At 37.4% G+C, this 21,466-nt stretch overlaps 1 protein-coding gene across 2 annotated transcripts; it reads left to right on the top strand.

Annotated features, from left to right (window-relative positions):
- The first annotated feature begins 575 nt into the window (after nucleotides 1–575).
- Nucleotides 576–21,456, top strand: SGCB (sarcoglycan beta). 2 transcript variants are annotated; one of them, XM_037829787.1, is made up of 6 exons: nucleotides 576–678; nucleotides 9,122–9,331; nucleotides 13,719–13,904; nucleotides 14,697–14,888; nucleotides 15,218–15,349; nucleotides 18,403–21,456. In XM_037829787.1, exons 1-6 carry the CDS (start codon nucleotides 640–642, stop codon nucleotides 18,604–18,606), a joined length of 963 nt encoding a protein of 320 aa, XP_037685715.1. In that variant the 5' UTR covers nucleotides 576–639; the 3' UTR covers nucleotides 18,607–21,456. The 2 variants fall into 2 exon arrangements, with proteins under 2 accessions (XP_037685715.1, XP_037685716.1); XM_037829788.1 differs by lacking the exon at nucleotides 576–678 and adding an exon at nucleotides 1,463–1,601.
- Nucleotides 21,457–21,466: the final 10 nt, after the last annotated feature.

The raw sequence follows: 21,466 nt of genomic DNA, 5'->3' as shown, positions 1-21,466 counted from the left end.
ACTATCTCACTAAGTGGAAATTCCACCCCCAGTACCACAGAAAAAAAAAGCATCAGACTTCAACGGCCCTCCAAACTAGGGACCTGAAGTAACCCAATGTTCTCCCTGAGGACCCTCAATTTTCAGGATTTTAGCTACCTAACTGGCAATTTAACTGCCGTCTACATTGTCACTACCACTACCACCACCCCAGTCCTTGTCCACGTGTTTTCTGTATAAAGCCCCTCCCAGCTTCGCCAGAGCGTCCCTGGCCTGTGAAGCAAGGAGGGGTTCTCTGCATGGGGTGGCATCAGCCCTCCGTGATGGGGACTGCAGCAGAAAGGGAAAGGCATCCTCTGTACTTTGAAGGCGCCCTTTCTGGAGAATTCAGAAACGGGAATGCGTCCGTCTTCCGGACCCTTGTCTTCCGTTCTGGGACCGCCGCGGAGCCTGAACCTGCAGCCGCGGCCGGCTCTGAATCTGCCTCCCTGCGGCTACATGGAGCCGAGCCCGGTCACGGCGCCGGCGGCGGCATAAGCAGCGGGTGTCTATCCCCCGCCTCCCTCCACCCCATGCCGGGGCGCAGGCGCAGGCGCGGCCGCGGAAAAGAGGGCGCGGCGGGCACGGCCTGGCGGGGAGCGCGTTGGTGGGCGCGCGAACATGGCGGCGGCGGCAGCGACGGCAACAACGGCGGAGCAGGTCTGTGAGCCCCTCCACTGCCGGGGACTGGAGGAGCGGGGGTGGTTGGGGTCCAGCGGCTGGGGGCCGCAGTAGAGCGGAGCGGCTGGCTGAGGCGCGACACTCGACCGGGGCCGGGTTTCGCGGGCGGGGTGGGCCGGACCAGAGGAGCTGTCCGCAGCGGGTGATGCTGGCAAAGGCCGGGCGAGACCCGGGACAGGGTCCCAGCAGGGGCTCCCGGAGAGGGAGGGGAGCAGGCCACGGCCCTAGCACTGGCCTGGTTGTCCCTTCGGCGAGGGTGAGGAGACGGCGCCGTCCTGGAGATGCCAGCGTGGAGCTCTGCGCCGGGGCGTGCCAGAGAGAGCCGGGCTCAGCTGTCAGCCAAGATGCGTGTAAAAATAACCTCAGCCCCCTGAGCCCTGAGGCTCCCGGGACGCCCGCCAAGAAATGAACAGCTGTTGCCTGAGTGTCAGCTTGCGACCGGTCTTGTCTCTGCCATCCCTGGTACCCAGTCACAGTCATCCCAGGTTTTCTCTTCCTCTTTGATTTTTGGCGATTTTATTTAGTTACCAGTATAAAACTGCCTCGTGCCTTGTGGTTTAAAATCATTTTTTTAATGCCTTATCAATTATTTCCTAGTCTACATTGTCAACTTGTAACAGAATAGTTTACAAAGCTTTTTTCCCCCAAAGGAAGCTATACTTATGCAAATATATATGGTTGTTCATATCATTTATTATAATAAAAATAATTTTTGTAGTCATGTTTTTCCCTTAACTGTTTTCCTTTAAAAACTATTTGATAGTTTCTTCTGAGAAAATCTCAATCTTAAACATTGTTGAAAAAAGAAATACCTGATTCAGGCCGCCAAAATTCTATTGGAAAATCTGTTGGAAGTTGCCAAAATTCTGTTGTTCCAAAATTCTTCGGAAAGATTTTCTGAGGTAACTAATTGTTTTTAGAGACAGTCATGTCATTGGAGGAGCCATTCTAAGGGGTCTAAAAAGCTAGAAGACAAATCTGACTTCAATGAGTTTAATGTTATTCTGCTAAATAAATGCAGAAAAATCAGCTAAAGGCAATAGACAAGCAGCACATCCGTAACATTAAAATTTAAGGGAATGCATGAAAATGAAAGAAGACAAAGCTTCTTGGAGTTAATGATATTAAAACTGTTCCTTGGCTTTTCTGACTTCCCTCCTTATTTATCAGCTTCTATTTTAGTCTGTTCTTTTTTCTGTCTACTGCCTACATATTAATGTTCCCTGAGGTTCTGCCCAGGTCCTATTCTTGCTTTACACATAAACTCAGCAACCTGACTTCAGTTTCCACTTCATATAAAACACCAATGACTTATGCTTTTATGTTTCCATAAAACTTAACTGAATTTTCCACAGGCACCTCAAACTCAAAAATGTGTAAAATTGGACTGCATTATATTCATTATTAAAATGGTTACAGCCTTCCATGCACTTGATTAACCTAGGCAAAGATGTAGCAGAAGGGCTGGCTTAATGAGCAAATGACCTGTGCAACTGCACAGAGCTCCAAGCTCAGAAGAGACCCACTTTAATACTCTGGTTTAATGCTCTGCTCTCCTGGGCATGATGTTTGAACAAGGAGCCCCACATTTTCCTTTTGCTCCATACCCTCAGGTTATGTAGCTGGTCCTACTTAGACCCGTCTATGTCACCCTCACATCCAATCGGTTAGCAGATCCCGTCAGTTATACCTCTTACTTCTCTCCCCAATATGCTTTTCATCTTCAGTGCCACAGCTCAGTCAGGCCTTCCTTTGGAGCGTTAGAGAAACATGCTGTGGATATCTTGGTCTCTAGGCTCTTCTACTCCTTTTCATCTCTTTTTGGTGTGATTTTGCTACAGTGCAAGTGCAATTGTATCACTAACCTTTTAAAAATCTTCAGTAGTTCCCCATGCCTTCAAGATAATGTTCCCAATATTTGTCCTCATGCCCATTCTTTTACTGGCCCACAACCACATGTCTCACCTTATTTATTTATTTATTTATTGCCCCATTCCTCCTCAGCATCCACATGAAGTTATCAAAATCAGTATCACCAGAGGGGACTTGAACTCAGTGTCTTTACGCTGTTCCTTCTGCCTAAAATGCCTCTCTCTGCTCTTTCGCCTGGCTAACTCCTATCCATCCTTCAAGTTTCATTGCAAGCCTCAACCTTCTTTAGAAGAGGAGTTATGTTCCTCTTCTATGCTCTTTGAGTATTGTATGCATAGGTTTACTATAGCACTTAACATGTTGTATTCCGATTGTTAGTGATCTTGTCTAGCTGCCCTAGTGGGCTGTAAGTAAGCTCCTTAGGGTAGGCACTGTGTCTTACTCATCTTGGAAGTCTAGAGTTCCTGGCATATAGGAACTAATCAATAGATGTTAAATGCATCGAATTGAAGATAATAATGTACATGAATTGGCAGAGAAGAGTAAAGAATGGATCCCAGGAGGGAGATGGGGAGGACAATTGAAACAAAGGTATGGAGGTAGAAGTAAGTAACTTTAAAGCAGTGGTGCTGGAGCTGGCTCACATCAACTTGAGAGAGTTAATTGTTGAATCTTTAGATGTTTTGCCGCTGGTTGTTAAACATAGCCATTATTAAAAATTAAATTATGTTCACTTATAATTAAATAAATTATATTAAAAACAAAGGTAAAAAATCCTCGAAACTTGTAACTTCATAGGTATTTTCTACATTTTACTATTACTTATGCTCTTCAGTTATTTCTATTATATCTGTCTGTATAATGGAATACTCTATAATGGCGCGTACATGTCTTCCCAATTCCATGTTATATATCACACCAGTAGCTTGAAATCAGCATGGTGAGAGAAATAACACCCTGAAAATCAGCAAATGCTACAAATCAAGGCTTGATTTATTGCTATGTTGACTGTCTAGATCATGGGCTGGTAAATGACAGTCTGCAGCCCAAATCTGGACCACTGCCTATTTCTGTAAAAAAAAAAAAAGTTTTATCAGAACAGAGCTGTTGTCATTCATTTCCTTATTGTCTGTGGCTGCTTTTGTGCTGCAGTTGCAGGGCTGAATAGTTGCAGCAGATACTGTATGGACCTAAAGCTTAAAATGTTTACTGTTTTAGCTTTTGCAGAAAGTTTTCTGACCTCTGGTCTAGACTTAAGAAAGTGATGGAGAAAATGTTAATGCAGATTAAGTGTAAAAGTGGGTCATTTCTGTAGCTGTTACATTGTTGTGAGTAGCAAAAAAAATTTGAGGAAATATTCTTTCAGTATTCAAAAACTTGTATCCTACAGCAAAGAAGTTGCACACGTCATTAAGGTATGAATGATTTTTTGACAAACATAGTACTAAAGATGAAAGAGATTCAATGTAAATTTTTTAAGTTGCATGTCAAAATTTATTGGGAAAACGGCAAATTGGGATGATACTCCATTGTCACAAAATCGTTGAAAGCATTCAATGGCTATTTGTTGGCTATTTAGAAGTTAAAATAAAGACTATTGCATATTTTACTGTTATTATTTTTAAATTGTGTCCTACCATCCTTTATATCAGTAAAATGTATAATAAACTTATTTATGTACGTATATGGATACATTTTCCCCCAGAGAGCCAGTTGTTAAACATATACCTGCACACCACTCTTTAAAGAATCTATTAGTCAAGTAGAAGACGTGTTTGACAGGAGTAATGAAAGACGTATTAATAAAGAAACAAGGTTAATGAGGACCAATTAAGACTTTAAATTTCATCCGATAGATAAGAAACCACTTAGGTTGTTAAGTAGAAGAGTGAGATAAGGAATTTTTCTCTCTGACATTTCATGTCACAGTCATTTTAAGGAAACATCTGGCTTTCATTTTTCTTTTGAATTTCAGGCCAGAATTGAGGTAGGTATACCAGCGAGTATAATGAAAATAATGAATCCTCTGCACAGAACAGTGTTTGTTACAGAAAATTCTCTAGTACAAATATAGCATAAGACAGTGTAGGGAAACTGAATTTAGGAAGTCTGCTTAATTTGAGAACCAGAAGATACCATGATTTTTGGAATATAAAGGAACCACAAAATGTTTTAAGATGTTGAGAAGGAGTCCTATTAGGTTCCATGCTGAGTACTTCCCATATTTGACCTGATATAATCCTCATTATATCAGGAGGTAGGTGATCATATCTTCATTTCTGAGACTCAGAAAGGTTAAGTAATCTGTACAAGATCCCCCAGCAGGTAAATAATAGCCCAGATTCAAATCCAGTTTTAACTCTATACTATAGTGTATATCTTTGTTCTTTCCACCTCACTGTGTTAACTGCAGTGAAATATTGGACCTTTGAGAGTTATTTAATTGTCATTGTTTCATTTTTCTACACACAAGTATTGAATTGCATATATGGATGAAATATGTATCTATTTGTTGTTGTTAATTACTGCAGGGAATATGAAGATAGTCTTTTCTCAACAAGTTTATGATCATGGTAAACTAGGAATCCAGAATACAGATGCCAGAAGAATAGCACACAATTCATCCTAGCATTTCATTTTTTTGTCTACCTCTCTGTTATTCTTATTAATTGTCCCATCCTCAATTTAGATTCTTCAGTGCTATTATTCTTGGTTCCCCTACTGCTCTTTTGAGCTCCTCAAAGTACTTCCCCGCTTCCCTTAACCTTCATTTGGGAATCTAGTGTTCAGGGACAATTAAGAAGATTCAGTGGTGAGCTGCAACCAGCATTGCTCCTAATGTTAGCTTGTGAAATGTACTCTTTCCCTGTGCTCCTGCTTGAGCTGGCACACCAGTCTTTAAAAGTGGCTGACTTCTTTGCTAGAATATTTTACAGATTTTTTTTTCACAAGTGTCTCTATAGTCTTGTACTTCGACTTTAGAAAACTAAAATATCCTAAACTACTGACTGTCTCAAATCAAGGCTTTTTATTAAATGTTTCTTTTTTGTGGTTGCATGATCAAATCACCATCTAAAGTACAAACATAAGATATATTATATTTTATATATTTAAACATTTTTGCATATGTTACTATTGTATATATTTTATTAACTACTGTTAGAGATGGAATTTACATGTGAAAAGGAAGCCTTACTGGTTCAATACACACTTTCTCTCCAGATCAGATAGTCCCATATACAGTGTGAATCTGACTCTGAATCCTTGTCCCTTTCAGATCTTTAAGCTAAATTTCACCATGTGGTATAGGAAGCATATAAGGAAATACCAAGCTCCTTGCCTTCACTTCTACGTCCTGAGATTGAGCCTCCTTCTTTAGTTTTTGCACATCTCTGATCAATAACATACAAGTAGGCTGGTTATCTTGGATTTAATATGACCAGGATAATTTATTAAGTCTATAAACTATATACAGGGAGATAACTACAGGTACAGAGAGTAGATAAAAAGTTGATGGTTAGAAGCCAAGCTAGCATGGTGAAAAAAAAAGAGTGAATTTGCATGTTAAACAGACCCAGGTTCTAATCCCAACTCTGCCATTTACTTTCTGGATGACTTTGGGCATATAACTTAACCTCTGCCACATTGCTCACAAAGATTATTACTGTCTTTTTCCTTTCTCTGTAAGCCCCCAACCAACCTGCTACAACTGCCACCACATCAAGATTCCTGTAGCTCTCACCATTCATTCTTGGCAGTTGACTTTGCTTCTTACATCCCTAGGAAGAGTGTTTTAGTTTCCTAGGCTGCTCAAAGAAGATACCATGAATTAGGTTGGCTAAATATGGGAATTTATTCGCTCACAGATTTGAGGCTGGGAAAATGTCCAAATCAGGGCATCATCAAAACATTGCTTTCTTCCTGAAGACTGGCTGCTGGTGATCTTTGGCTCCTCTGTCACAGGGCAAGGCCCATGGCAGTGTCTCCCGGCCTCTCCCTTCTCTTCCAGGTTTCCTTGATTTCAGCTTCTTGCTTCCATGGCTTTTCTCTCTGTGTCTAAATTTCCTCTTATAAGGGACTCCAGTAATAACATTAAATCCCATCCTGATTGAGGTGGGACACCCCTTAACTGAAGTAACCTTATCAAAAGGTCCTTCTTACAATGGGTTTGCATCCACTGGAATGGATTAGATTTAAGAACATGTTTTTCTGGGGTATATACAGCTTCAAACCATCCCAAAGAAGATTACTTTCTCTTCTTTATACTCATTACATCCAGTTTTAAATTAAGCAGGAACCCAGTCTTTTAAGGCTGTCATTTTCTCCTGTACTCTGTATTACTTTCTTTCCCTCCTCCTAAAAGATCTTGTCTCCCACGTTATCCTGCCCTACTCTGCTATCTGGGGTCTTTCCCCTTTTTGCTTCTTTCCTTCTGCAATCAAATTAAGGGGAAAAAAAAGACACTAAAGAAAAGAACTTCTCCTTGAAAGTACTTAATCCTGTAGCTACAATCCTACTTTTTTTTTTTCCTACTTCTGGACTCCAAAATAGATGTATATATGCTGGCACCTTTTTGGTACTAACCATTCCTGACTTAACAATTTTCTGCTCAACGTTCATTTTTGAAAGTTATTAAGGCACATTTTGACAAATCATGTTTAGAAACACTGCATATCCTTGGTTTTCATACCATAATTATATTTCTCATTTTCCAGTGTTCCTGCACATTAAAATTTCCCAAGACTGTGTCCTTGACTCTTTGTTCTCTTTTCTCCGTACACTGTTCCTCATAGTCAACTGATAAAGCCTCATGGTTTTAATTCACCTCTATGCTGACATCTCTCAAATCTGTATTTCTAGCCCTGACTAACCTGATACCTAATCCCATGCTTGCAGTTGCCTTTGGGGCAATTGGTTATTTTTCATTCAGTTCGAATTTAACATGTACAGAATATTCTCCCTCCTTCATTCCCTGTATTTAACTAATCCACTTAATAAACATAAGATTATTTTTTTGAACTGGGTTACTAATTCAGTTAGCTTTCTTTTGAAGTATCTTTTTAATCTATCCTTTTTCATTCCTACTGTCGTTGTCCTAATTTAGGTCCTCACTACCTCAAACCTCTGTTTCTAACACCATAACCTCTTAACTGGTATTCCTGTTTTCTATCTCTCCTACATACACTCACATATTTAGCATCTTGGAGCACATGCCATTTGTCTGCTCAAAAACCTCCTGTGATTCCCAATTAAACGGAACAGAAAGACTACAATTTATAACCTGCTACTCAAATACTTCCACAACTTGGCTCTATTTTTCCAACTTGATTCTCTCTGCATTACCAGATCTGCCCCTCTACCCCTCCTCCCATTCCCCTAATAATTCCAGGTGATTCTGTCTCTCCTCCTACTAAACTCTGTAACATGTAGTATCTATACTATTGATTTCAGCACCTCAGCATACAGATTACTTTATTACACTGTTAACTATTTTATGTGTACAAATCTCACCTGCAAGAGCCTAGAGGATCAAGAGTCTGTTCTATATTTGTTTGAATTACTATTTATAGTATTAATATTTAAGCACAAAATGCTTAATAAGTGCCTACCTGATAAATGAGTTTTCTCACTTTTTAGCATTCTGAGATTGGGCAGTATCCATTTCTAGCCATTCATTTTCTACACAGATTATTACTAAGCATGTTATTCAACCATAGACTTGGTCAGAGCTTCTCAAACTTTTTGATCTCGGATTCTCTTTTAAGTCTTAAAAATTACTGAGGATCCCAAAAATCTTTTGTTTTTATGTGTTATATCCACTGATATTTGCCATATTAGTAATTAAAACAGAGAAATTTTAAAATAGAAAATACATAAGCAAACTTTCCATTAGCTTTAATGATGTCATTACACATGGTTGTGTAGCCTCTGGAAACACCACCGTACATTCATGAAAGAATAATAGGATAAAGGCATAATGTCATAGTATTATTTTAAAAATATTTTTTTACTTTTCAGACTCCCAAAAGAACTCAGGGGACCTCCCCCCCCCCACCCCATCCCAAGATTCTTCAGCCCAAACTTTGAGAACTGCTGTTCTAAGACAATCTTAGCATTAGTCAACTGGAGTGATAAACAACAAAATGTGTCAGCCTTTCTAAATCCTTTTCATATAAATGAAAATATATACCCAGACAGATTAATGAATAATAGAAACAAGATTATCTACTGTAGTATATACACATGAACTCTGTCCAGAATGAGCTGTACCCATTTTGTTGACAGTGGAACTATTAAAAGCAGAGAGGGAAAATAAGTTATCAAAGAGCCAAAGAAAAGTTCTTCTATGCTATTTCTCTAAGCATAATAATGTCCATTCTTGAAGCTTGCAACTCATTGTGGCATGTAGTTTACATGAAAGGCAGTTTATTAGTGGAAAATATATCACTAATCAATTCAGCTTTCTTTAGTTATGTATTTGCACTTAATAAATAAAGGCATCAAAAAGAGAGGCTGTGGCTGTTAACATTGTGTCGTACTTCATTTTTAGCCAAGTTCCAATGGTCCTGTAAAGAAGTCCATGCGTGAGAAGGCTGTGGAGAGAAGGAATGTTAATAAAGAGCACAATAGTAACTTTAAAGCTGGATATATTCCAATTGATGAAGATCGTCTCCATAAAACAGGATTGAGAGGGAGAAAGGGCAATTTAGCCATCTGTGTGATTATCCTCCTGTTTATTCTGGCTGTCATCAACTTAATTGTGAGTATATGGTACAGAATATATACATTTTAATTTCCATGGGGATTTTTTGTCTGTTTTACAGTGAAATCATGGGCTTTGTTTCTATGATTTCTTTCAGGACTGTCTTACTTTCTGCTTTCCCATAGTTTTATCTCTTAATGAGTTTTAATGATTATTTTAGATATAAAAAATCAAGTGCGCTAATATTTCCATGTATTGCTTCATTTAGGAAAAAAAAATTCATGGATTCTTCCCTTAAAAGACTTAGCTTGCTTTTAAAAGGGTAGAATCAATGCAACAGAAGAGACCTTTGCCAAGTTGATGTTCTTGCCTTCACCTCTCCTAAAAAATATAATGCCTTTGTTTTCATTCATCTTGTTTGACTAGTCTTGCTCCTCAGCAAGATTTTAAATTGCAACCCTTTGATGGCAGTCAGTGATTATATTTTGTAGTCCTAAGTCCCTAATGTCCAACTTGAAAGGTTCTGGTAGACTAATTCACACTGAAGTGCTGAGGACCTCATATATTGCCTTTTCCAAAGATATTTACTCTTTTTTAAAGAGGAAGAATTTTTAATCCAAGGTTGTGACTATCCGAGGATTAAATTTGAAACCTTCTGGCATGGGTGTGGATAGAAATTTTCAGAGAGAGAGCCCAATGGTATATCAATGACTAATCATGAACATGGTCTGCAGTACTTCTAAAGTGGTTCTATTTATGTTATCTTTAACTTTTAATGCTCTCAAACCAGTTCTTTGTATTTTATGTACATTCAAAACATTTGTGTTTAATTTCTACTTAAATCATAAAGAGCTGATACTACTCATTTCACAGCAGCTACTATTAGTAGCTTCACTAGAAACACACATCCTGAATGATTTTTTATAGGTTTATTTTATTGGAGATTTCTGAAGATGGCAGAATAAAGACATTTTTATCTCCTCCTCTAAAAAGCTCATCCCAAATCAATCAGGTCACGAAACAGAAATATCTTTGAAGAAACCAGGAGGCAACTGAAACTCTGATCCATAATCTATGAAGACAAAAAGTAGGAGGAGGCATGGTAAATAACTTATCAGAGATTAGAAAGTTTAGATCTTACTGCTTGTGTGTACTGGGGAGGGGATTCTGGACATGTTGGTGGAAGTGCCTTGCAGAATCCTGAAAAGCCTGAGAAATTTGTAGAGCCAGTACCTTGGAAAGCAGGGGTGGGGTGGGAAGTGAAAACAGAGCCCGTTGGAAAAATCTGTATAAAGAGCAGTAAGATTCCTAAACCTCCTTTCCTTTCTACCCAGCAGTTATGCAATTACAGAAAACTAGAAGCTTTTTCTTTGGACACGCTTAACCACAGAGAATACTGCCTGAGGATATTCTACAGAGGAAGGTGGGGCTGGGTTTCCATTCCAGAGCAGGGAAGTCCAAATACTGCTAAGTGAGACTTCCTTATCCCCATCCTCCAGCTCCAGATCCCTAGCAGCTAGATCCATAGGCCACAGAGAAAAGATAAAGGAGCTTTCTTAGGAGAAACTGAAGCACATAAAGAGGAGACCTGAAGATACTGACATTTGACAGGTCCCAGCAAAAAAAGCTATCTAGCCTCCCTACCATGTAGTCTTTTAGTGACAAGCACCACCCCATATAAGGAACTTTCTATGGACTTTTTACCACCTCACTATTAAATATTAGTACTGAGCCAGGAATCAATAGGCTTTTCGAGAAAACTACCTGAATTGTAGAATGATGGAGACCAAAACTCCCAAACCCGGGGGGCATGTAGGAACTCAGAGAGATGCAGGGAAATGCAAGGAATGACAGAAAGCTTTAAAAAGCAACACTAAAATCACCATCATCAGAGAAATAAGAAGATATTGCATTGGTGAAACAAGAATAGCATTGCCATTAAAAAGGAGCAATTACAAAATAAAAGAAGAACTCATCAAATATTGTGCTAGTTTGAAGCTGTTATATACCCCAGAAAAGGCCATTTTCTTTTAATCCATTCCTGTGGGTGCAGACCTATTGTAGGTGGAAACTTTTGATTAAATCGTTTCAATTGAGATGTTACCAACCCTATTCAAGGTGGGTCTTAATCCTGTTACTGGAGTCCTTTATAAGAGGATAAAAGCCACAGAGAAGCTAAGAAATGAAATTAAGAGATCACAGAAAAGAGCACCAGAGGAGCTGAGAGAGGGAGCTACTGAAGCCAGAAGCTGAAAGCAACAAGAGAAGAACTAGCAGACGTTGCCACATGCCTTGTCATGTGACAGAGGAGCCCTCAGTGCTGGCAGCCTGTCTTCAGAGTCCAAGTATCCTGTTGATGCCTTGAGTTGGTCATTTTCACAACCTAAGAACTGTAAGTTGTAAGTTAATAATCCTCATTGTAAAAGCCAACCTACTTCTGGTATATTGCGTTTTGTCAGCTTTACCAAACCAGAACAAATATATACACACACACACACACACACACACACACACACACACACACACACAGAGAGAGAGAGAGAGAGAGAGAGAGAGAGAGAGAAAAAATATAGAAATTAGAAGATAAAGAAAAGGAACTCTTCCAGAAAGTTCAACAAAATTAAAGAATCAATCCAGGAAATCCTACATTCTGTTAATAGGCATTTGAGAAAGAGAGAACAGAGAAAACACTGGAGAGAAAGTTATCAAATAAATCAACAAAGTTTCCTAGAATGGATTTTAAGTCCCACTCTGGGTTGATCTTAAAAAGACTTACACCAAGGCCATTATTATGAAATTTCAGGAAAACAAGAACAAGGGGAAGATATTAAAATCTTCCAGAAGGAAAAAAGCAGTTTATATATAAAGAATACAAAATAAGAGTGGCATTGGACTTCTTAAAAGCTATGCTGGAAACTAGAGGGCAATAAGGCAATGGCCTTCAAAATTCAGAGATAAAATAATTTCAGATCTAGAAATATATACCAAGCCAGACTATCAGTTAAATGTGAAGGATTATAGAGACATTTTTAGTCATGTACACTATCAAAAATTTTACTTCATACATTCTTTTTAAGAAAGCCACTAGAGGATGTGCTCTACCAAAAGAAGCCACTGAACCTAGTAAGTTGAAGATGCGGATCCAGGAAACTGGATGTCTGGCACCAGGAGAAAGAGACAAAAGGAAGTTCCAGCATGAAAGTGAAGGAAAAATTCATGATTAGAGCTGTGCAGCAGTCCCAGAGAATAATGAGTCTAGAATGGAGCACAGAGATAGGTGTTCCAGAAAGATTTCCTAGGGGAGAAAAATAGAACTAATGAATTATCTGAGAGATTTGGCCTTATGGAACATTTTATTGAGAGATTTTACAGAACTGTTGGAAGGTTAGAGATTATTTTATCATATTTTCAAAGAAACTAAGCAAACGAAAGGAAGACAAGTATTAAACCCGATCAGACACAAAGTACAAGAAAGGAACTGTACTACGCCCATTGGCTTAGCAGTAAACAACATTTACATGATTGTAATATTGAAAATACTGAAGAAGGATTTAACCAAAACTTGGGATTGATGTTTGGGGAGAGAAAAGGCATAAATGAGCTAAAACTGTCATCTGCCAAAATAGGATGTTAATAGATAAAACCTGAAATTGATGAATGAAGAAATAGCAATACATACTTATCGTCTTAGTTTCCAGGCTGCTGTGACAATACCACACAGTGGGTTGGCTTAACAACAGGAAGTTATTTACAGTTTCAGAGGCTCAAAGGCTTGCTTCCTCCTGGGGTCAGCAGCTTCCTGGCTGGCCAGCAATCTTTGGATTCCTTGGCTTTCGTGTCACATGGTGACATCTTCTGCTTTCTCTTCTAGATTCTGATGACTTATACCTTCTGGCTCTTCCCCATGGCTTTCTCTCTATAAGGCCTCCAGTAATAGGATTAAGACCCATCCTGGTTCTGTTGGCTACACCTTAACTAAAAATAATATCTTCAAAAGGCCCTACTTACAGTGGGTTCAAATCCACAGGAATGGATTAAGATGAATAATGTTTTTTTTTTTTTTTTACCCCCCTGGGGTACATAACTCAATCTGCCTCACATATTATTTAGATATATGAAGATAAGCTCTAGATAAAATAGCTAATATTTTTGGAAGTGGTTATCCTTGGGGAACAAGATGTGGTGTGGTAGAAGAAATGAGACTATCCTCTTTTTTTTTAAATTATAGACCTTTTAGCACTTTTTGAGTTTTAGCCAATTGCATATAATACCTTGATAAAGATAAAATTGGTTTTGTTTGTAACTGGACAACCAGTTGATATGTCCATCTCACTGAGGAAATATTTTTTTAAGTCTAATTCTTTTGACTGTGATCTTTGTGATTTGTTTTCAGGTATGTTATGTGTATGCTACCTATTAACAGTGGGCCTATTTTCTTTTTTAGATAACACTTGTTATCTGGGCTGTGATTCGCATTGGACCAAATGGCTGTGACAGCATGGAGTTTCATGAAAGTGGTCTACTTCGATTTAAGCAAGTATCTGACATGGGAGTTATACATCCCCTTTATAAGAGCACGGTGGGAGGAAGGCGAAATGAAAATTTGGTCATCACTGGCAACAACCAGCCTGTAAGTTACTACATTAATTAAAATATAGTGTGAATAGGGAGAGGGCATTAGAGGAAAATTCTTTGCAAAACTAAGATGTTTATTTTTATCAGAAAGATAATAGTTGATTATTGAAAATCATAATCATAAATAATAAATACATTTAATAATATTGTTGGACTTACAATCTATTAAAGTTAGATGCTTTCTTAATATTCCAGATTTTGTTCAATGACAAAAATTTTCTATGACAAATGCGATTAGTATAAGAGTACATAGTTTACTGGGCAATTTTTACATGCATTGTAAGAAGCCATTCCTTTGAGAGAAAAGTGTTGTAGAATGGCCACAGGGGGCTGCTGTCCTAGGAAGGCAAAACAGCAGGAGAGGATTGATTTGTATAGACTTGTCATCTTTGTGCTAGGCATCCACTAAAAAGCTTTTGGGAGTTTGGAAGAGAATATGCCAATCTAGTCAGGGGAAGACCATGCCCAAGTGTCTGTTACAACGTAGGTTTTCAACCGAACAGAATTTTAAGGTGGTATTCTCACTACCCTCCTCCCACCCCCCACTCCTCACTGTCCGTCTTAGGTCTTGGCTGTATGCCCTGTGACCCACAAATTTGTGCATTGCAGTACTCTAAGCAAATAAGCCTGTAAGCCTTCATTTTAAAGAACTTTTCCCCCAAGTGAATGGAGGGGGGACAAGTATTTGAAGTTATCCTTTTATTGTAGAGTGTTTTCTAAATGTTCTTCATGAATTCAGTCATGGTATTCTTTGAAAACACATTCACCATAAAGTGTTTCTCTAAAGATTGTTTTCCAGCAAGGGACAACGAAGCTCAGTGTGGAAAAGAACAAAACTTCCATTACAAGTGACATTGGTATGCAGTTTTTCGACCCAAGGACTCAAAATATTTTATTCAGCACCGACTATGAAACTCATGAGTTTCGTTTGCCAAGTGGAGTGAGAAGTTTGAATGTTCAAAAAGCATCTACTGAAAGGGTATGACTTGTTTTCTTTTCTCTTTCTGGGAATGTTAATGGCGGGAATTATCGTGCAAAGCTATAAGTTGGGAGGGAAGTTTTACTAGTCTACAGTGGTAAAGAATACTTTACAGAACAGTGGAAAGGATTAGTTCCAGACAGATCTGTCATTAACTGGCTTATGTGATCATTGTCAAGTCTTCTCTCATCTCAGTTTCCACGTCTATAAAATGTAAATTAAAACACTTGCCTTTCATAGTCTTACAGTTGAAATATTTGTCTATCTCTGATAGTAATTCTCATATTAATTTAGCAACTCTTTTCAGCCCTTTTTTTTAAATTTTTCAGATTACCAGCAATGCTACTAGTGATTTAAATATAAAAGTTGATGGGCGTGCTATTGTGCGTGGAAATGAAGGAGTATTTATTATGGGCAAAACCATTGAATTTCATATGGGTGGTAATATGGAATTAAAGGCTGTGAGTATATATATATTAAGATATTAAGAGAATTATTAGTGTCTTAGACACATAAATAAATCCATATAATGCAATAATATGCAATTATTAAAAATATTGGTGTAGTTGTATACTTTTGACATGGAAAGATGTTCATAAAGGTTGCTAAGTGAAAGAAAGTTACAAGGCAATTTGTGAAATATCTCATTTTTATTTTTCAAAACGTATGTATGTTTGTAGAAACCATGAAGGACATGCCAAAATGTCAACAGTAGTTAGGTATGTAGCAAGATAACCAACGATTGTAATTTTATTTTTATTTCTGCTTGCCTGTATTTTCTTATTTTTCTATAATGATTACCTGTATAATTTTAAAAGGCAAAAAAAAAAAAAAAAGTTCTTCTAAAAGAGAATTCTATAAAATCAAAGTAAGTATCCAAGCCCTGAAGTGTTTTCTTAAATAAAATTTTTCGTATACCTTCAAATCCAGTGATGTGAAAAAAACAATTAGTAAACTATAAAATGCATTTTTAATTTAAACATCTATTATTAATTATAATGGAAAAATGTTTGGCTTTATTGTGACTGTTGAGAAGTGAAATTTTCTTTATGCTTCGCAAGTTGTATTTGAGCTTTAACAAATATCATATTTCCTATAAAGGAGCCATAAGTCCCCAAAACTTTTCACCTGCTCACAATTCTGATCAAAGCATATTCAAAATGCCTTTGGGTATCTACCATGTGCTACTTCACTAAAACTGATTAAAGTTGTCTTACTAAGTATTAAATGACAAAAGTGCATTTAAACCTAAGGACTTATAAATTATTCTTTCCTGTTTTTATTAACATAATTTTCATAGTTCTTAGAAAAGTAAGCTTTAAAAAAATTAAGTAATGCTTTCACTTTCATAACAGATATTCTCCCTAAGGCACATATTCCTATCTCTAACTAATAATGATAAACATAAAACATGATTCTTACCAGAAACTCGACAGCAATACTGGGTATATTTTACATGTATTTTAAGAAGGCATGCCTTTGAGAGAAAAGCGTTGAAGAATGGCTGTGGGGGGCTGCTGTCCTGTGCACTAGGAAGGCAGAGCAGCCAGAGAGGAGAGATTTGTATATAGACCATTAGCAGGCTGCCTAAACCTTTTATTTTTTCCACCTAAAAACTTTGGACTAATAATTCTTATCCCTCCCACTTTGTTAATATCACAGATATTAAAATAATTTGAAATACACATACACACATATCAGTTTCTCCACAGTTGAAGGAAAATAAGTGAATATTGAAAAGATAATTAGCTTTATAGTGGCAGTTAATATCACTGGTTAATTTTAAAGTATATGAGCTAATCATTAGAAAAAATTTTATCAGAGAGCTTTCAGATTCTATTTAAAGAGTAAAATAACCACAAGATGGCGGCATTGAAACAAAACTGGAAAATCAGTCACAGCAGAATTATATTTATTCCAGATACTACCACTACATAATCAATTAGCCAATTCCATTACTTTATGACCAACTTTCTCTCATTGTTTTAAATAGCCTTAATAAGTTGATTACTCCCAAATTTGTAACTCCTGTTTCAACAACTTTCCTCCGAACTACGACTCACATATCCAGCTGCCTACCTACCAGTTGGACATCTATAGGCATCTCAAACTTAAGTCAAAAAACTACATTTCTTTCTGTCTTTCCATCTTATTAAGTAATACCCCATCAGCCCATCAGCAAAGCCTTCTTCAGAAGATGTAGAGTCTGGCTGCTTCTCACTACCACCATGGGGTTGACCACTTCATTCCCTGCCTGGATTGTTGGAACAACCTCCCAACTGGTCTCCCTGCTTCCATTCTTTCACTCCTCTAGTCAGTTCTCTACACAACAGCCAGAATGATCTTTTTAAAGATCATGTCATTTCCCTACTCGAAGCCCTCCAATGACTTCCCATATAATTCAGAATAAAATCCTGTCCTTCCCCTGGCCTTACATGTCTGGTGCCTGGCTATTTCTTTGACTCCTACCAGTCACCTGCCTCACTCACTCTGCGTTAGCCATAGTGGCACCTGTTTCTACAACACCAAGCTTATTACTTCTATCTGGAGTGCTCTCTCCCAGTTACCTACCTGGCTTACTCCCTCACTTCATCCAGGTTTCTGTTGGAATGTCACCTCACCAGGGAAGCCTTCCTTGACCACACTGTAAATTAGAACCCCCTCCTGGTCACTGTCTCTACTTACTTGGCTTTGTTTTCCTCATAGCATTTATCTCATCTGATACACTACGTGTTTTCCTTATTCATTTGTTTATTGCCTGCCTCTCCCCCCATTCAAATGTCAACTCTATGAGAATATGTACTTTGCGTATTTTTTTTTACTGCTGTATCTTCAGCACCTAGAATAGTGCCTCACATATTATAGGCACTTAATAATTATTTTTTGAATGAATGAATGAATGAAAGGAAGGAAGGGAGAGAGGGGAAGAGAGGCCTAGCAGTCCCAAAAAAGGAAGGGTTTTGTGGACTTACAATGCAAGAATTTTCTTGGAGCAGTGGGCTGGAAGATGAGAACCTCCAGGCAGTTTTCTTTGAGTGCCTGGTCTTCAAAATTATATGGTTTGAATCTTTTCATTTGTAGTGGTGCAAAAACATTGAAAATTAAAATTCATTCCCTATAGGAGAAAAACAGCTTTTTTCTTATCATCTTCAGAAGTTTATCAATCAGTAACTTTGTGTATTGATGTGCTTAAGAGTGAACAAATGAAAATAATCTGAGATTTTATTAATAGCAGTTTTATTAGACACTTAGGCATTTTGATGTATTGTACCTAATGATCGAAAAATAAGTTGTGTTGCACGTTAATTGACATACCTTATGGATTAAATAAGCCAAGAACTCTCTAGTTGAAACTTGATACTGGTTTGGGGCTTTTTTTCATTGTTATTGTTGTCTTGGCCATAACTTTCTCTTTCCTACTGCCTTTTTTCTTGTTAATTTCCCAGAAAGCTTTATTAACTTTTGTTCTATCCCTGTGCGTGGAAGTAAAATCATATTATTATTATCCTAATAGGAAAACAGCATCATCCTTAATGGAACTGTGATGGTCAGCACTACTCGCCTACCCAGTTCCTCCACTGGAGACCAGTTCAGTAATGGCAACTGGCTGCGCTACAAACTCTGTATGTGTGCTGACGGAACTCTCTTCAAAGTACAAGTAACAGGCCAGAACATGGGCTGCCAAATCTCAGACAACCCCTGTGGAAACACTCATTAGAAGAAACCCAGAGGTCATCAAATGTTCATTATTTTGACTCGACTTTTTTTTAACAGTATGCATCATTATTTTTACAGTGTGTGATAACTCATTGTAATTATTTTATCTGCAGAGCACTGCTCTATTATATAATCTCCACAATTAAAAGATTCTCAGAGATCCTAAATTCTGATTTTATTAAGTTGCACTGCTCTTCAAATTGCAGTTCGCTAAAATAATTATGGAAAGTTAGTAAAATCAAAATTAATCATTTAAATAATTGTTTTTAAAATTCCACTATTCCTTGTCTAAAGGATAAAGGGCTGAAGCAACTGTTTAGACTCACTAAGCTTTTGGTAACTCTAATGGAGATAGACGCACTGAAGACATTTAAAGGTACACCATCTCAATAAATGTTACATGCTCTGTCTTTTCACCTCTAAGAGGTAAAACACAGATTTTTAGTGCATTAACCTTGAACTACAAAAGAAAAGTCATTTAAAAACTGACTTATGTGAGATAGTAAGAAGCTGTGGTTCCTTATTTTTGCACTAAGAAGCAAATACTTAATATTTATAATAGAATGTTTACTTGAAATAATGACAAATTTTAAGTGTTCACAATGTGGTAGAAACTAAATCGTAATTGCAGCCTTATCTTTTAAATAATAATAATGAAACCTGTCATTTACTGAACATCTTATACATCCTAGGCATTATCCTAGGCAGTGCATGTTTAATGTCTTTAATTCTCACCACAACTCTGTAAGGTGTTATTATCTCAGTTTTTCCCCATTAGGAAACTGAGGATCAGAGAAGTTAAGAAATTTTCTTAAGGTCACATAGTAAGTGGCAGATGTGGGATTGGAATCCAGCTGTCATTCAAACCTAGGTAAATCCAATTCCAAATAGTATGTTCTTTTCACTACTTACACTGCATTTTTAATTACTTAAAACACTAGAAAGATAAACAGACTAATTCAAACTTACCTAATCAGATACGAATTAATAGAAGTATGCTTATTCTAGTTAAAATTAAATACATAAATATCATGTCAGCCAAAAAATGACCACTCAGATTTTAATCTACATTAAACCAATTCCAAAGCCAATATTATACTATAATAGTTGTCTCATTTGACACTACGTGTTTTCTTTATTCATTTATTGCCTGCCCCTCCCCCCATTAAAATGTCAACTCTATGAGAATATGAACTTTGCCTTTTTTTTTTTTTACTGCTGTATCTCCTGCACCTAGAATAGTGCTACGGCAGATTGGCCTAGTTGTGGGTGACAGCAGTTCCCAACTGATAAGGCTTGGCACACTCAGTACCAGAATGGGTAACAGGTAGGCCAAGATATTGACATCCTCAGCTCCTGGGGTGAGACAGTGGCAAGTAGAGCAGTCATAGCTCCTGGGAAGGTCCTGGTGGCTGGGAATGGCCTAATGGGTTGGTCCTAGTGTGTCATACAAATATTACCCTAATGGTACCTTTTTTAACTTGTGCCATGCCTTGAAAAATGTTGGGAAAACTGGACTCAAGGGTGCTAATGCAGGAGATAATGCAAGTCATTTTTAAGTAAGTATGAGAATTATCTCTGCTTCTAATATCAACAACTCATTGTAATTATTTTATAACCCTCAAGCCAGTTGATTTTTAATATATTTTATATTTGACTTGATAGGAACTCTCTAGTATTAACACACACAGCATCAGGGACAGGGACCCCAAAGTAGTGTGCTGTTAAACAGGCAGTAGAAATAAATCCCCACCTTTCTTTTAACTATAACAATATTCTGTTATGGTCACTTTGAACTGTATAGATAAGAAAATCTATACAAAAACTAATTTGTATTCAATATTGTTACAGTTATCTCTGATAGAAAACCAAATAACTTAGAGATTATGAATTCATTAAATTATACTAAATAAGGATTGACTTCCTACCTAATACTGCATAGTTCTTAAATTAAAAATAGTGAGATTTATGACCTCTGAGTGTTATTATAGTTGTAACGATATTCAGAACCCATTTGAATATATTCAATATCATTCAGAACCAATCCATTGGAATTTTCATTCGAATGTTCAGTATATTTTTAAATTGTACCTTCATTACCTGTTTGCTTTGTTTAGATTTGTTTTGAAAGTGTCTTTAAATAAATATTTACAAAAACCACAGAAGAGTATATTATATCCTTAGTATAATATAATTATATTATATTGAATATAATTCATGAAACAATCTATTTTTACTCCTCTTTGGTACATACTTGTGTTTTTGATACATCTTCATTCAGTGCTTTTGACTTGAGAGAATATTTTTATGCTTTTATGCGACTGATATATCACAGGCATAGCATTATAGAACACCTTACAGACAATCCTGGCTTTTTCACTGAAATGTAGACTTGGAAAATATATTGAAAAGCAAAACAAGAACAAACTGTCCATTTTACCTATGACCTATTTTGATTAACAGTAAAGCATCAGTTACTCATTCTTGCCACTAGATGGTATTTTTTATAAGCTGAAATGTTCACTTGACTATTCTGCTGGGTGTTCGTCCCCTTCAGTGAGCCCTGATAGGACAAGCAGCAGACTTGGGGGAGGTGGATGACTAAGACAGGATCCTTGCACCCAGGACGGGGGACAGATGCATGCTTGTTTAAGTAATTGTATTGACAAGGGGGACAGAAGAAATAAATGCAAGATATTTTTAGAGACTGTCTAGTGAGCAGACAGGAGAAATGTAAATTATCACAAAGCAGGGACTGCCAATACATGGTCTGCAATATTTAAAATAAATGTGTTTGTATTCTTTTTACATTATGAAAAAGCAAAATAAAGTTTGTGTGTTAGTTTTGAGACTGAAAGGTG

This window comes from Choloepus didactylus, chromosome 3, assembly GCF_015220235.1.
Source record: "Choloepus didactylus isolate mChoDid1 chromosome 3, mChoDid1.pri, whole genome shotgun sequence".
Taxonomy (NCBI): domain Eukaryota; kingdom Metazoa; phylum Chordata; class Mammalia; order Pilosa; family Megalonychidae; genus Choloepus; species Choloepus didactylus.
The sequence above is the reverse complement of the archived record's forward strand: the minus strand, read 5'-3'. Positions and strand labels throughout refer to the sequence as shown.